The sequence below is a fragment of the Urtica dioica genome, chromosome 6 (genome assembly GCF_054948205.1).
Source record: "Urtica dioica subsp. dioica isolate 48M chromosome 6, U.dioica_male_clone48M_v1_H2, whole genome shotgun sequence".
In the NCBI taxonomy this organism is placed as follows: domain Eukaryota; kingdom Viridiplantae; phylum Streptophyta; class Magnoliopsida; order Rosales; family Urticaceae; genus Urtica; species Urtica dioica.
The window spans coordinates 1589627-1606203 of NC_142761.1; the positions used below are offsets into that span (position 1 = coordinate 1589627).

General features: G+C 42.2%; 1 protein-coding gene across 1 annotated transcript; it reads left to right on the forward strand.

The window, feature by feature from the left end:
• Positions 1-3112: 3112 nt before the first annotated feature.
• On the forward strand, positions 3113-8875 carry MFP2 (multifunctional protein 2). Its single transcript, XM_089616740.1, has 18 exons — positions 3113-3439; positions 4107-4178; positions 4272-4340; positions 4422-4478; positions 4572-4639; positions 4717-4798; positions 5173-5228; positions 5358-5660; positions 5741-5827; positions 6459-6633; positions 6774-6895; positions 6993-7156; positions 7246-7500; positions 7598-7719; positions 7818-7939; positions 8018-8166; positions 8285-8423; positions 8539-8875. The coding sequence occupies exons 1-18, from the start codon at positions 3337-3339 to the stop codon at positions 8572-8574; spliced, it is 2181 nt and encodes a 726-aa protein (XP_089472866.1). The 5' UTR covers positions 3113-3336; the 3' UTR covers positions 8575-8875.
• The last annotated feature ends 7702 nt before the right edge of the window (positions 8876-16577 follow it).

Here is a 16577-nt window from a genome sequence, read left to right on the forward strand (position 1 = left end):
TAATTTTTCCCAAAATATCACCATCCATGTCAACAATGTTGACATCTATTTTTGCGCTTCACTATGAGATGTCAACATTGTTGACATAGATATCAACAATGTTGACATCTCGGTGGCATTTTGAGAAAAATTGGTCTTTTGGTGGAAAGTGGGAAAAAATTATAAAATTGGTGACAAATTGGGCAATTTCTCAATTTTAAACTCAAATACATATAATAAACACATATAATAAGTTGAAAATATCAAAGTCAATCACAATATAAGAAACACATATAATAAGTTCTAAGCACATCATAATATCATGGACTATCCCAAATATGAAATTCACTAACAAGTTATCATTTTTCATATTTTCAAATACTTGTTTTAAATACATATATACAACTACAATTTTATAACAATTATCTTTAATTTAAAATCTGTAACTTCTCAGAAAATATTAAAACAATAATACGTTTACCTTGAAACAAGTACAAACAACATCCGATAAAAAAATGAAAAACGTTAAAAATTACAAAATATATGCTGAAAAACACAAATAAACGAAATTTTCACATAATTTTTCGAAATATTGTTGAATTTGCACTAAGTTGTTCGGCTTTTGGACGACGCGACTGACGTGAAATGCGACAGAAATTATGACAAAAATGATACAAGTTTTTATGTTTTATACCATGAGCTAAATGATACTAATGGACGCAACAATATGAAAATTTCCACGCAACTCGACGCAAACCCGTGGCACAAAATTGCCACATATAATCGTAAACATATTGAGCTTCTCAAATTACCGCAATTTCGATGCAATTTTCACACAACTTCTCAAAAATTTAAACCTTGATTCATGCTCATCTCGTAAACTTCATGTTCATATAAAATAATTATAATAATTTTCTTTTACAATTTTTACTTTTGGGATAACTCATATCTTGCCAACCTTACCCAACTAGTCCGTCCTCTTAAACGAGTATGGATATAGAAATTGTGGATAGACATAAAAATTACATCGAGATGTGTGAAACTAGATATCATCTTCGGTTTCGTGACGGCATTGGTACGTCTGGGTCACCGAAGTAATAGCTAATCAGAAGATGCCATGTCAGCAAAAGTGGGTCCGGGTCATTGGCAGGTCAGCCGGTTACCAAAAATAATAATTAAACCATATCTACTCCTTGTGTTGGTCACGTGGCACAATTCGATATACCAATAGATATTATTGTTTTTAAATATATCCTATAATTTTCTTTTTTGCTAGAAATTTATCCTTTGCTTTTGCAACTTGCCATGATCGTACGTGGTACACACACTCTGACTTCTTGACTTCTTTTTTATTTTTACTAATTACTAATAATTGAATATGCTGGAGTACGCTATTTTGGTGGTTCCGGAGGACTCCGTATATTCATTGCATGTTTTGATTGTCATTAAATCGCTTGAAAGAGCTTTGAAATAAGTAATTAAATCACGCGATAGAGCTTTGAAATTATTAGAGCAAAATTATGCGGTGGACTTAATTTTTCAATTTTAGATTTGAATTCACATGCATTTTTTTTAAGAAAGAAATTTATGCGCAATATATAAACAAAAAATTGGCTGTATAAGCCACTGAAACTCGGCCAATTTAAAATTAGCCAACGTTTTGTTAATAATCCGTAAATAGCCTAGATGATTACGTGGCAGCTCATTTAAGAAGATTTTTTTACTCATTTGCCCTTGATTGACCGAATATGTAATTCTTTTTTAGGCAGTTTTTTAGTTTGAATTTTGAAAAAAAATTCGGCAACTTTTAATTATTCAATAATCAAAATCCCGAATTTATGGAAAACGTGGCTGCAGTTATTATGATTTGGATGCAGTTACTTAAAACGTGGAAGCAGTTATTCAAAATGGCAAGTTTTAATTTCAGCAAGATTTAATTATTCAAAATTTCGTCAAGTTTTTAGGAAGTTTTTTTGTTTGAATTTTGAAAAAAATTACAGCAAGTTTTAATTATTCAATATTCAAAAATGGCGAAATTATTGAAGAAGTGGATGCAGTTCAATATTCATATTTTCCAGAATTTTCGTGCTCAAAATATTTCCAGAATTTTTATTTCAGTTCAAATATACTGTAAATATACTGTAAATAAGCTTCTTATTTACACTGAATATACTGTAAATATGCTTCTTATTTACACGAGGCAGCTGTAAATATGTTTTCTATGAACAGCAACAAAAAAAAAAAAAAAAAATGTTCTTATTTAATCATGTCTGTCTCTTCCTACGCGGACCTCGGAGGTCACCGGCGGCGATGGTGACGTGACCACCATCAAAATGGACCGGCGATGGTGACTCGTTCGCGGCTTGGTTCTTGGATCGGCTCGTGGTCGCTTTTCCCAGCCATCGCCGGTTGGATCTTCTTCGCGCGCGCTTTTCCCAGCCATCGCCGGTTGGATCTTCTTCGCGCGCGCTCTCCGACGGTCCGACGCGACTCGATCTCCGCCATCGTCGCTCGCGGCTTCCCTCGCGTGCGTCGCCAGCCACTGCAGCTTGACCCGGTTGAGGATCTCCTTCTCAGGCACGGCTCGAGCACCAGCCTGCAGAAATCGCTGCAACAGATTTGGAGAGGATATTATCGTTGCAGCGGTTCTTCTTCTTTTTTTATGGAAATTAATGTGGGCGGTTGTGTGTGAACGCATATACACGGTTTTAATTACTTTCCTAGATTTTCGCCAGCATTAATTACGAAATTTTTGTGCTGATTAAAAATGAAACTGGGCGGGAAAATGAAAAAGGGTAGTCTAGTCAAATTTTGGCTGTTAATAAATCGTCCGGGCTATTTACCACTTATTTACAGAACGTTGGCTAAAAATAAATTGGCTATTTTCAGGAGGCTACTTAGCTTAATTACCCATATATAAAAGCACAAAAAGATGCTTTATTTTACATTCAAATAAGCTATAATACTATAGGAATTGGAATTCTTATTAAAATACGAAAATATGATGCACACTCGTTCTCGAAAAAAAAAATATTTTAGTTTTTTTTTTTGTTAATTATGGGTTGGGATAAAAGATACCTAGAAGTCTTGTTTCTAAATACTTCCAAAAATACAAACAAACTAAAATCGTCACACTTTCCAAAAACTCAATGCAAATCCTATTTTCCCACGGCAGTTCAAAACCCCTCAACAAACTCTTTTTCTATCGTTCTTCTTCGTTCCTTATTTTCCTCTCTTAAAAGCTTTCCAAAGCGAAACGACAAACACTCGCGTTTCGTACAGAAAGACCGAGATAGAGTTAGAGAGAGAAACTACTGCCACTACTACAGAGTTTTAGAGAGAGAAAGAGCGATCGGAATGGGAAGCACCGGGAAAGGTCGGACCGCCATGGAAGTCGGAGCCGACGGCGTCGCTCTCATCACCATCTTCAATCCTCCGGTCAATTCGCTGTCGTTTGACGGTATTTTTATCTACTCTCTCTCTCTCTCTATCGTATTCGATTGTTTGTGAGATCAGATCGAATCGTTCGTTTGCATGTTTTCCTTTTCCTTTTTTTTCTTTCTATAAATATAATTCGAGCTCGTTCTGTAGTGGATATGGTTTGAATTGGTTTGTATTGATCCTGTTTAGATATTTTTATATACAATTTCTTTTGCTCGTGATCAATTCTTCGTGAGATCAGATCGAATCGTTGGTTTGCATGTTTTTTTTTTTTTTTTTAATTTTATTTCCGAGCTCGTTCTTTTACGGATATGATTGGAATTGGTTTGACTTTATGTTACTGGTTAGAAATGTGTAGATACAAATGGATTTTTTTTTAAACAGAACAAATGGATTTAATTGTCAACTGATGTTTAAACTTATTGTTATATAATAGTGTATCTTCAAGCTGATTTTTATAGTTTGACTTTGACCCAAAAAGTAATGAAATATAAGCTGATTGTTTATAGCTGAGCAAAAACAAGCTTTAACTGTTCTCACTAAACTAATTTGGTACAGTGTTTTTGTTTAAATGAATTTATTTGAAGTATATCATGTCATTAAAAGTTTAAACCTGATTTTTTTTATGTGATATATATGTCAGCTAATTTTGAATATCATGTCATCGATTTCCCTCTCTGTTTCAGTGTTGTACAGCTTGAAAGACAACTACGAGGAAGCTCTACGAAGAGATGATGTGAAGGCGATTGTTCTTACTGGTTAGTGTGATTATTATGCATTGTTTTTTAAAAGACTTTTTAAAACTTAATTGTGGTTTCTGTACATGAAACTGAACTCGTATATTGGATCAGGTGCAAATGGAAAGTTTTCTGGTGGTTTTGATATCGGTGCTTTTGGTGGTCTGCAAGGAGGACAAAAGGGTATATTTTTTTTTTCATTGGTTTGAAGATTTCGGACGTTCATTTTTTATATGCTTACTAATTTCGTTCCATGTTTCACAGGGGACCATTCGAGGCCGGGTTTTATATCCATCGAGATTCTCACTGACATGGTAGAAGGTAATTTCACTTTTAATTTTTTATTATAATATATATCAATTTGTTCTCGTTTTCGAACTTTTCTGGGTTGTTGACATTTTATCCATCTATCAGCTTCTAGGAAGCCTTCAGTTGCTGCTATTGATGGCCTTGCATTGGGAGGAGGACTAGAGCTTGCAATGGTATATACGGCTATTTACTTCACAAGAACATTCACATGCGAATTTTCCTCGAAGGTTTTTATTTTTTTATTTTTTAGGTTTGCCACGCACGGATATCAACTCCGACTGCGCAACTGGGTTTGCCAGAACTCCAACTCGGGCTAATTCCTGGATTTGGAGGTATGGATATCTTTATTTGGCGGAATCTAATAATGTGTTTCTAGAATATCTTTAGAAATTTTGAATGATAAGAAGATACTAGTTGTTCGACATGTATCTGAATCTTGTTCTATGTGCTGAGCAATCAGTATATGTGTATCTCAAATATTAAAGTTTACCCTGTTTTATTTCTACAAAACTCTTATCTTAGATGATCCTCAATGATAAGATCTTTTTGAGGAGTTATATAATAGTATTGATGACTTGGTGTTTATTAGTACGAAGTGTTGACGGAATTGTGATATGAGAATTTTAAGTTCATCAAACACAAATATGAAGATGTTGGTAAGAAAATCTATTCTCGACTACGTTCTAATTTCCGTGAAATGACTCAGGAACACAGAGGCTGCCACGACTCGTCGGTCTTGCAAAGTCACTTGAAATGATGCTGGTATGCTCGAGATAGGATTTTATCTTACTCCTCCTTTGCTTTTTTTTTATCTTAGAGCTTCTCTCAACTAGATTTCACGTTACGTACCTCGACCAAAATTTTGATCGGACCGTCTTTGTGTTTGTATAGATGTCAAAGCCAATTAAAGGGGAAGAAGCTTTCTCTTTGGGCCTAGTTGACGCCCTAACCCCACCTAATGAGTTGGTAAGTACTGCACGCCGGTGGGTTCTGGACATCCTGAACCGCAGAAGACCTTGGGTTTTGAGTCTTCACAGGACCGACAAGCTGGAATCTCTTGGGGATGCTAGGGAAATTCTCAAATTTGCCAGAAGTCAGGCGCGGAAGCAGGCTCCAAATCTCACACACCCGTTAGTTTGCCTTGATGTCATCGAAGAGGGTATAGTCTCAGGTCCCAGGGCTGGACTTTGGAAGGTTACAAACTATCTAAATACTCTTTTCGCTTCGCCAGATTATTGAGAATGCAATTTAATTTTTATATATGATGTTGACAGGAAGCAACAGATTTCCAAGGACTTTTGCATTCTGATACTTGTAAGAGCTTGGTCAACATCTTCTTTGCCCAGCGTGGAACAACAAAGGTTTGTTTCCTCTTTCGTTGTTACATTTGGAATATTCAATACTTACCGTCAATGATTAGGATCTAAATGAGAAGATTCGCCATTAATTATCGGCAACAAAACTATCCAAACAACATGATTGTTACGGCCCGAGATTCGATCTCGAAATGGTAGCTTTGCCAATCTTTCACCGAGCTTAAGTCTCCCCTCCAGACTATACTTTTTGTGACTAATCATTCACTCATTTTCTCATTACGTTAGGGTCTCTTAAATAGACCAAGGATTGCAACCTAAAGGGCCGGGCCCAAAATAACAAAAGTAGGCACGAATGAATTAATATGAATTCGTTCTAGAAACCTAATTGCATAATTGAAAACCCCTTACATCCCTAATTAATAACCCTATATATTAAATACGTAACAATGATACAATTGTACACCCGCACTACTCTCAAGTCTCTGTAGTTGAAAATTTGAAATACATCCGGTTTTTGTGTTGTTATCATATAGTTTATTGATTTGGGAAAATGTAATGTTCTTATCCTAATGAAGGTGTATCGTTTTGTGATTGAAAAGTGCTTTTGATAATCTCTTATAAAGACCATCATTTGCTTGATCAATTCCTTGATTTTGTGCATGTGAACACTGAACAGGTACCCGGGGTTACCGATCGTGGTTTGGTTCCCAGGCGAGTGAATAAGGTTGCCATACTTGGCGGAGGACTGATGGGTTCCGGAATAGCAACAGCATTGATCCTTAGTGGTTACCAAGTTATCTTGAAAGAAGTAAATGAGAAGTTCTTACAAGCAGGGCTTGATAGAGTTAAAGGTAAGCTCAAAGAGCTATGTTATCGTTTGTGCTGCATAATAATTTATAGCATTCCGGTGTGGTGATGCGGTGAAGAAAAAAAAGCACCAAATGATTCTATATTTAGCCATGCTTATTTCATGCTATTCCATACCATCCAGCCAATCTGCAGAGCCGTGTAAAGAAAGGGAAAATGACGCAAGAAAAGTTTGACAAAACAATGTCGCTTCTTAAGGGTACCCTGGAATATGAGAGCTTTAAAGATGTGGACATGGTCATAGAGGTGAGTCTATAACATGCTTATTTGGTTTACTTTCCGTATAATATATAACTTGGGAACCTGGATTAACGGTTTGGAATCTTTGTTTTCAAATTTACAGGCAGTTATTGAAAAAGTCTCGCTGAAACAGCAAATTTTCGCTGAGCTCGAAAAATACTGTCCTCCGCATTGCATACTCGCTAGTAACACTTCCACGATCGACTTGAACCTGATTGGAGAGAAGACCAAGTCTCAGGACCGGATCATTGGAGCCCATTTCTTCAGGTAGTCTTTAGACTCTTTTTTTTCCTTCCGTCGTTTACTTTTCTTTTTCCTGGGTGTTTTATTTACCGAGTTAAAGCTCCTCATTTCAGCCCTGCTCACATTATGCCACTTCTGGAAATCGTTCGCACCAACAAGACATCGCCGCAAGTTATAGTAGACTTGTTAGATGTTGGAAAAAAGATAAAGAAAACCCCAATAGTCGTCGGAAACTGCACAGGCTTTGCCGTGAACAGAATGTTCTTCCCTTACACACAAGCTGCGCTTTTCCTTGTCGAACACGGCACTGATGTGTACCAAATTGACAAAGCAATCACCAAATTCGGAATGCCAATGGGTCCATTCAGGTCGCTTATTAGATCACCATCTTATACCTTTACAGTAACTTTTAGAGGACTTGATTTGTTGGAGTAATCTTATCCTTGTCATCTAATCTCATCTTAGGCTATGCGACCTTGTTGGCTTTGGCGTGGCTGTTGCGATCGGGATCCAATACCTCGAGAGTTTCCCAGAGAGAGTATACAAGTCTATGCTTATACCACTTATGCAAGAGGACGGAAGGGCAGGTAATAATATTTTCAGTGGCTAACATAGTATCATAACGATTGTTGAACCCAATATGTATAGATAGTCGAATTCTAATTCGACTTTGTATGCTTTTCAGGGGAATCTACCCGGAAAGGATTCTATGTTTACGGCGACAAACGAAGGGCAAACCCGGATCCGGAGTTGAAAAAGTACATCGAGAAGGCTCGGGACATGTCTGGTGTTGCGGTCGACCCTAAGGTCTCTCTCTCTCTCTCTCTCTCTCTCAAACCGATTTCGATTCTCATAATATGCATATAAAATTTTACTCTGAAACAGCTGGCAAAGCTATCGGAGAAGGATATAGTGGAGATGATATTCTTTCCGGTCGTGAATGAAGCTTGCCGTGTTCTGGCTGAAGGGATCGCGGTCAAGGCAGCGGACCTCGATATTGGTGCCGTGATGGGCATGGGATTCCCTCCTTACAGGTTTTTTTTTGCCTTGCTATACAAGTCACAGCTGATAATCATTCATCAATACAAAAAAAAAAAAAAAAAAAAAAGATGTTAAATATTGAGATATATTGTGCGCGCTTTCAATTGTCAGGGGTGGTCTCATGTTCTGGGCCGATTCTCTTGGATCCAAATATATTTACTCGAGATTGGAAGAGTGGTCGAAGACTTACGGTGGCTTCTTCAAGCCTAGTGCTTACTTGGCCGAAAGAGCTGCCAAGGGAGCTCGTCTGGTAAGAACGATAAATTATGATAATTTTAATTTTTTTTTTTTTTTTTTTTTTTGGTAATTGTCTCAAATCTTGAAATCTAACTCGAGAGTATGATTAACACATTTCTCTCTTGCAGAGTGCTCCAATGGACCAAGCGAAATCTCGGCTATAAGAGAATATCTGCAGCTTTGGTGTCTGAGTTTGCCAGGTCCTAATAGTTTTTTTTTCTTCATCTTCTATTTGTTATTATAATAATTATTTCAATAAAAGCATAAGATAGGAGTTTGAATCTTGTTATTAGATGAGTTCAAACCATGGTTGAATAAGTGCTCAAAAAATAGTTGAAGCAAAATATAGGAATCCAAGAGTACTTTGTTGTATCATCTGTGCGCTGTCCAGAGGTGGTAATGTCTTTGTATTGTAATAACATCTTTTATTTTTTTATATTTTTATATGGCCCTTTATTGGAGCAATTATGAACATCTCATGTTCTACCCTTGCATATTTTATTGGCCGGCAATATCTCTTGGAAATTTAGGATTTTTATCAATTGGGAAAACAAAAAGGGTAAAGCAGCAGAGAATAGCCAATGTAAAACTTAATTTTGGATAAATAGTCAAGTGCAAAAACCCAAATTAACCAATCTGATCATACTATAATACCTTCCATTTTAATAAAAACGATTTTGAAGAATTTGAAGTTTACCAGGAATCGAACGAGAAGAGTATATAGCCAAAATATAGAAGAAATTAGATGTCAAAATAAATCAGTTTGACCCACTTCTTCAAATAAAGGAAATTAACTGCCACATTTTGAACCTTCTCAAACTTCACATGCTAAAATCAATGGAAATAAAAAACTTACCCCCAAAAAAATCTTCAAACGCTAAAAATCTTGACAACGGCGATCAGGGTTGATGATATAGAGCGATTGACGAACAGGGAATCAGAGAATTACTCTCGAATCCTAAAAATCTGTTAAGTCTAAAGTTTTTTTGTTACGTTTATTTTGTAAAAATTATGGATTTTGTTGGTGTTTCTTCGTGGGTTGATAAAAGTTGGGGATTTTATTTTTCGTTCGTGGTGGTTAGTGTTTTCGTTCTTTCGGGTTAATTCCACTAAGTCGTGGGTTATTTATGTTAATGTTTGTATATCATGTCTTGGGAATCTGTTGTGTTTGTGTGGTTAACTAACCGAGTGCATGTATAACTGTGTTAATGTGGTATATTTTGCTAATTAATTCAATAAGAAGCTTCCTAGTTATACCTGTTAATTCTTGTAAATTTTGTTAATGTTCGTATATTATGTTAGTTAACTGAATATGTGTGTATTATGCAAGTGTATCTATATTTTTGTTAATTTTGTATAATTTACGCATGTTAAAGACTGCTACCGTATTTGTATTTGTTATTGGGTTAGGCTTTGTATATTCGTCTTAACGAAATTATAATTGTATTTTTGGTTAAAGGTAACTAACTAAAAAGAAATCTATTGATATTAATCCGAAAATCAAGTAGTTATTTACATGATTGTATCACAGTTGATTTGCTTGTTTGGTATATTTCTCAAAATAAATCAGATTAAACACGAATCTCAGCAAGATTAAAATTGACACAAAAATTTGAGCTGAAATGTCACATCATCAAATATAGCTATTTATGTTTGTCAAAAAAAAAAAAATCCTAGCTATTTATGAAGAAAAAAAAAAATTTAACGTTGGTTAATATACAATTCCGAGTAACTTTTCAAAGATGAAAGAAATATGTCTTTTTTTTTTCCACACGGAAATTTATGACGTCACCTCAAAATTGTTTTTCCCCTCTAAGCTGAAAAATCAACGTTCCAATCTCTATCAAAATTCAAAAAGAAACAACACGACAAGAAGTTTTTTTACAATGAATGTCATGTGTACGTAGATGTAAATGTCATGTAGGAAAAAAAAACAAAATCTGTGAATAATTGTGTTTCTTTTTGTTGTTTTTATTTTTGGCCAATTGTATATCAAAAATTCTTCCACGTTTTGGAAAACCATCAATGTCAACAACAGCTGTTTCATTGGGGTCTTCGCGGCTCTGGAAAACGTGAGAAGCTACTATGCATGACGAGTGTATTATTTGGGGGTCCATGTAAAATAAAATAAGTACATAGATCAATTAGCTCATTTTTAAAATAATTTAATTTCAAATTACTAATCTTCAAATCATCAAATATTATTTTCGAATCAAAAGTTATTACCGAGTATTTATGTCGAGTATCTCCGTAATAGTTTATATCATACTTGTACTTAAGAGTTAGAGGGGTGTGTGATATACAACTTGGCATTGCGAAGTGTGTGTGGGTAAATATCATAGATAAAAATATTCTCTGCTTCTCTCTAGAGCGACAGTCAGAGTTGTGTCACCGGCTCTCCGTCGGTCTCTTTGACTATGGATGACTTGTGTGACAAATGCTCCGAGTTGGGCATTGAAGAGGAGGAGGAGGTGCTATCCTTCGAGGAGGACGAACTGTCGAGCTCTAGAGCTGACCTTTCGGGGTGCCTCTTGGGAAAGCTTCTGCGGCGAAAGGCCTTCAACCGGAACGCCTTTAAATCTGTGATGGCAAATATTTGGAGATCCTCGGGAAAGCTCGAAATCAGTGACCGGAGCGACGGCTCCTTTTGCTTCAACTTTGAAAAGAAGGCTGATAAACAACGTGTCTGGGACTCGGGGCCGTGGCTTTTCGACAGGTCACTTGTGGTGCTGAGCAACCCGGAGATAGAGAAACCAAAAGAGGACGAGTTCAGACTTGTTGAGTTTTGGGCTCAGCTGCACGGAATCCCAATCCTGAACAGATCGGCTAAAATGGGCGAACTGATCGGAAAGAGGATTGGCCGAGTCCTACGAGTGGATGTTGATAAAGGAGGTCGCATCAGAGACGAATTTGTTCGGATTCGTGTGGAACTTGATATCGGCAAACCTCTGCAGCTGGGCGTCTTCGTCAACCTCGGCTCAGGGGGATCGAAAACTTGGGTCGAGTTCAAATATGAAAGAATGGCCGATTTTTGCTTCCTATGTGGAAGGCTAGGTCATGGAATCTCTGAGTGCTCTCAGGAGGGATGCAAGGAGATCGGGATTGGGAAGCATAAGTTTGGGCCGTGGCTGAGAGGGGAGGCTCCGAGCAAGCTCGCCGGTACCACCAGACGGTTCAGCGGGGTTGGATCTAAAATGGCTATGGGTTGGGCTGGCCCTGAGCACATCTCTACCCCCAAAGAAGCGCCGGAGATACCCAAACAGAACTCTCAAGCCCCTAAACCGACGGCGGCTGGCTCGGAATCTGAGAAGAGAGGAAACACTCACCGGCAGGAGGCACCACCTGAGGCTACGACGACGGTGGAGATGGAGACTGAAGTCCCAGAGACGAGCAGGGCCGGAGCCACTGAGCAGAGGTACAACGAGGCTGGGATCCACAGCGCCCATGGCTCCAAGACCCTGAAGCGAGCCGAGACGAAAGTTGGGGTCGGCTCCAAGCCCGAGGACAGCAGCGGCGAGCCGAGAGAGGAGCTTACCCAGGTTCAGAGCACGCCCTCCCAGACGGTAGCTTCAGAGCCGTTGAGAGATGAGGTTTTTTCCCTCAGTCGGCAAGACCACCTCTGTACGCCTCCGGATCTGGAGGAACTTTGCCAAAAACCGCAAAACGCCAAGAGAGTGGTTAGCGTGAAGCAGAGGAAACGTTCAGGAGGTAGAGAGGAGAGAAGGAAAAGAGGCGTGGGGCGCGAGGAGGTTTTTAGGGCTTCGGTACCTTCTGACACTGTAGGCGAAGCCTCTTTTAAGGAAGCCCCTGCGTCGTTTGCTGCTTCTGCGAATTTGAGGGAAGTGGGTTCCACTCCTGGACTCACCATTCCGAGTGAGACAGTTGGGCAGGTCTCCACAGACCCTCTCTACGTGGGCTTGGGCTTGTCTAACACTCCTGTTGGGCTTCAAGTGGACGGGGCTTCCTCTCCTTTGCAAGTGGGCTCTAATGTTGGGCTTGCTGCTGATAAGGAAAAAATTCCTGCTCTCAGGGAAAGTGCCTCTACTCACCCTATTGTGGGTCATGCCTCCTCCAGCATATCTGAAGCCGCTCCAAAGGCTGGGGGAGATGCTACTTTGGGACCCAATCTTGGAAAAGGGCCGTGTTCTGAGCCCAAGCCAGAGACGGAGGGGAAAGATGTTAAAGGAACCGGAAAGAGAAAGTCGAGTGAGCGCCTCAGGATAGGCAATGTCAAAAGAATGGCGCGCCTCTTTGAAGCCGGGGGCGGAGGGAAGAGCAGCTCGGAGGAGGCGACTGGGCTAGTGAGAGTGTCGAGCTCCACGCTCGACACACAGGTATGTCCATCTATCACCCATCTTTCTTGCGTACCCCAGTTTGATATAGGGCATAGAGACTTACTTCCTGCCACACATGACCTAGGGAGAGACTTATTTTCTGTTACTCGTTCTTTGGAAGTTTCTAACCCGTTAGATTCGACCTTAGTTGTTACTGATGAGAGAGCGGCGCCCCTCGAGAGTGAGGGCCGCCGAACGCGATGATAGGCGTTATTTGGAACGTCCAGGGGTTAGGCAACCCCGGGACGAGGTCAGCCCTCCTTGCCCACGTTCGCGATCATAGTCCCGATTTTATCTTTCTATCGGAGACTAGACTACGGCGGGAGGGGGCTGAACGGGTGAGAGTGTTGTTGGGTTTCGATGGTTGTATGACGGTGGACTGTCTTGGTAGGAGTGGAGGCTTGATGTTACTTTGGAAAGAGCCTGTGAGATTCCTACTCGGGACCTTTTCGAGATATCACATAGAGGGAGATCTGGTTAACGAGTTAGGGGAAAGTTGGAGATTTGCGGGGATCTACGGTGATCCAGTGAGCACCCAGAGGAGACATACTTGGGAGCTCCTTCGTCGCCTCCGGAGTTCTTTCACGGGTCCTTGGTTAGTCGGGGGCGACATGAACGAAGTCGCCTCCAACTCAAAAATTAGAGGAGGTAGAGACAGAGGTCCCGGCCAGTTATCTGCTTTCAGAGAGATGATTTCGGACTGCGACATCCATGACTTAGGTTTCGAGGGAGACCCCTTCACCTGGCGCAGAGGAAGTATAGAGGAGCGCTTGGATAGATGCCTTGCGAGTCACGAGTGGAGCGATCTCTTCCCTTCGGCCACAGTTCGACACTTGAGGTTCTGGAGTTCGGACCATAGACCTCTTCTTCTGCTTACAGCGGGTTTCAGAGATCGCCGGCGGAGCAGGAGGCCGAGGCGTTTCTTTTTTGAGGAGGCTTGGATTGGTGAGCCTGAGTGTGACGAGCGGATTCGTAGAGCTTGGGAGTCGGGCCAGAGTGGTGATCAGAGTCCGAGCTTAGCTGATGCGATCTGTCAGTGCAGACAGAGCCTCTCCCGCTGGGGCGGGGAGAGGAACAGAGAGATCAGAGACAGGATTGAGAAGCAGAAGAAGATCGTTGAGCTTGCGGGTCTATCGGGCCCGGATTTCTGCATGGAGTCCTTCAGACGGGAGGAGCGACAGCTTGACGCCTTAGTTCAGAGAGAGGAGCAGTACTGGAGACAGAGGAGCAGAGTGTCCTGGATGCGGTGCGGGGATAGGAACACGAAACTTTTTCACCGCAAGGCTTCTGCTAGGAGGAAAAGGAACACTATCCGAGGGCTGGAGGACGAGCACGGGGTTTGGCACAGTGGAGACTCTGAGATAGAGAGGATTGTCTCTGGTTACTTTGGAGATATTTTCTCTTCAGCGATGCCATCTCCGCAGAGTATCGAGTCAGTTTCAGCGGGCATACGGCCTCGGATCTCGGAAGCCTTGAACGCCGAGTTAGAGCGTCCTTTTGAGCCAGGGGAGGTGAAAAAGGCGCTTTTCTCGATGGATGCGATCAAGGCCCCGGGAAGTGACGGCTTTCCAGCGATTTTCTACCAGAGATATTGGGATGTAGTAGGCGATTCGGTCTTGAAGACCTGCCTCGGGATTCTTAACGACGGGGACGAGGTGACCACCATTAATGATACTGTGGTCACCCTTATCCCCAAAGTTGAGGACCCGAGACGGGTCAGCGATTTCAGACCGATCAGCCTGTGCAATGTGATCTATAAGATAGTGGCCAAGTGTTTGGTCAATCGTCTTAAGACTACTATGCATGATGCTATTTCTGAGTCCCAGAGCGCTTTCGTGGGTGGTAGACTGATCTTCGATAATGTCATGGTTGGTTTCGAGGCTCTCCACACGATGAAGCGGAAACGCTTCGGAAATGGAAAGTGTGCGTCTCTCAAGCTTGACATGGCGAAGGCTTTTGACAGGGTTGAGTGGACCTACCTGGAGTCGATGATGCTGAGACTGGGTTACAGCACGCGGTGGGTACACCTTATCATGAGATGCGTTACCTCAGTCAGATTTGCTTTCAATATTAACGGCTCTACCCGAGGCAGTGTGACCCCCTTCAGAGGCCTCCGCCAGGGGGACCCTCTCTCTCCTTTCCTTTTCCTCTTCTGCTCTGAGGGTCTCTCGAGCCTCTTTCGTGCGAGCGAGGATTCTGGAGCGATTTCTGGGGTCCGGTTTCGGGATCTTCATGTGTCTCACCTTCTCTTCGCGGATGATAGCTTGGTTTTTTGCCGAGCAACTCCTGACGAGTGTGAGAGGGTTACAGACATTTTACGGACTTACTCCGAGGCCTCGGGCCAGTTGGTGAACTTTCATAAGTCCGATGTCTGTTTTGGCACGGAGGTTAGCGATGAGGAGGGTGAGGTTCTGGCGCAGATCCTAGGTGTTAGGAAGACGGACTGCCATAAGCGATACCTGGGTCTTCCCGCGTTCACTGGTCGGAGGAAGTCGGAGCTTTTTGGGTTTGTTAGAGACCGTGTCTGGGATAAGATTAAAAGCTGGAATGGCCTCTCCCTCTCGCAGGATGGTAGAGAGGTCCTCATTAAATCCGTCCTTCAGTCGATCCCCAGTTACGTGGCCTCGTGCTACAGGATCCCGCTGCGTTTGATTAGAGACATCCATTCGGCGATCGCCAGATTCTGGTGGGGGGGCGGAACGGCGACGAAGAAGATCCACTGGTGTAAGTGGGAGGTCCTCACGCGCCACAAGTCAGAGGGCGGGATGGGCTTCAGAGATCTGGAGAAGTCCAACCAGGCCCTTCTGGCTAAGAGTGTCTGGAGGCTTCTCAGGAGATCGGATAGTCTGGTTGGTCGAGTCTATAGACAGAGCTACTTCCCCGACGGTGATATTATGACAGCTCTCCCTGGTTCGTGTAGCTCCTCCATTTGGCGCAGTCTTCTTTGGGGCCGTGATATCATTCAGTCTGGTTCGAGATGGAGGATCGGGGACGGGGAGTCTGTGTTGGTCATGGGCGACAGTTGGGTTCCGAGGGACAGACCGGCCACCTGGATCGACCCCCCTTGGATCCCCCCCGATATGCGGGTAGCTGAGCTTATGAGACTTGACGGTAACTGGGACGTTGATCTTATCACTGCGATGTTCGGGGAGGAGGACGCTGCGGCGATTCTGAGCATTCCGTGTGGGGGTGAGGGCATTCCTGACGTGCGACGCTGGCGGTTCACTGAGAACGGAGAGTACTCCGTCAAGAGTGGCTTCCGTGTCGCGATGGAGAGAGCCAGTACTCCGGTCGCCAGCTCTTCCGATCCGACGGTGATGGAGAAGTGGTGGACGAAGTTCTGGCAGTTGAGAGCTCCTCCTAAGGTGAAACTCTTCTCCTGGCGAGTCTGTTTAGGCCAGATCCCGGCCAGAGCAGTCTTAGCCAAGAAGAGGATCACCTCCGACGACAGTTGCCCTGTCTGTCAGGAGGCGAGAGAGACTGTTTTCCACACTTTTTGGGGCTGCAGGTGGAGCAGGAGAGTCTGGAAAGAGGTGGGCTTCGGCCACATTCTTCCGCCTTTCAGAGACGGCTATGCTTTCGACGCTATCCTCAGAGCGACGGAGACCCTTGAGGTTCGTTTCCATGAGCTTTTCATTACCATTATTTGGGAACTTTGGAACCACAGGAACAACGTCTTGGCCGGGAGATCAGCTTGGAGCCAACCTCAGCTAGTCCAGTGGACGGTGAGCTTCCTCGAGGAGTACAGGGCGGCTACGGCTGGGGATACTCCGACGAGCATGAGGGTGACTACGACCCCCAGATGGACCCCCCCTAGGGACGGGACCCTCTCG

Excerpts from the sequence above, each read along its gene's own strand:
- MFP2 (XM_089616740.1), top strand. The coding sequence starts at position 3,337 with ATGGGAAGCACCGGGAAAGGTCGGACCGCCATGGAAGTCGGAGCCGAC. Across the intron at positions 4,640-4,716 it reads GAGGACTAGAGCTTGCAATG|GTTTGCCACGCACGGATATC; the intron begins GTATATACGGCT and ends TTTATTTTTTAG. Across the intron at positions 4,799-5,172 it reads GCTAATTCCTGGATTTGGAG|GAACACAGAGGCTGCCACGA; the intron begins GTATGGATATCT and ends GAAATGACTCAG.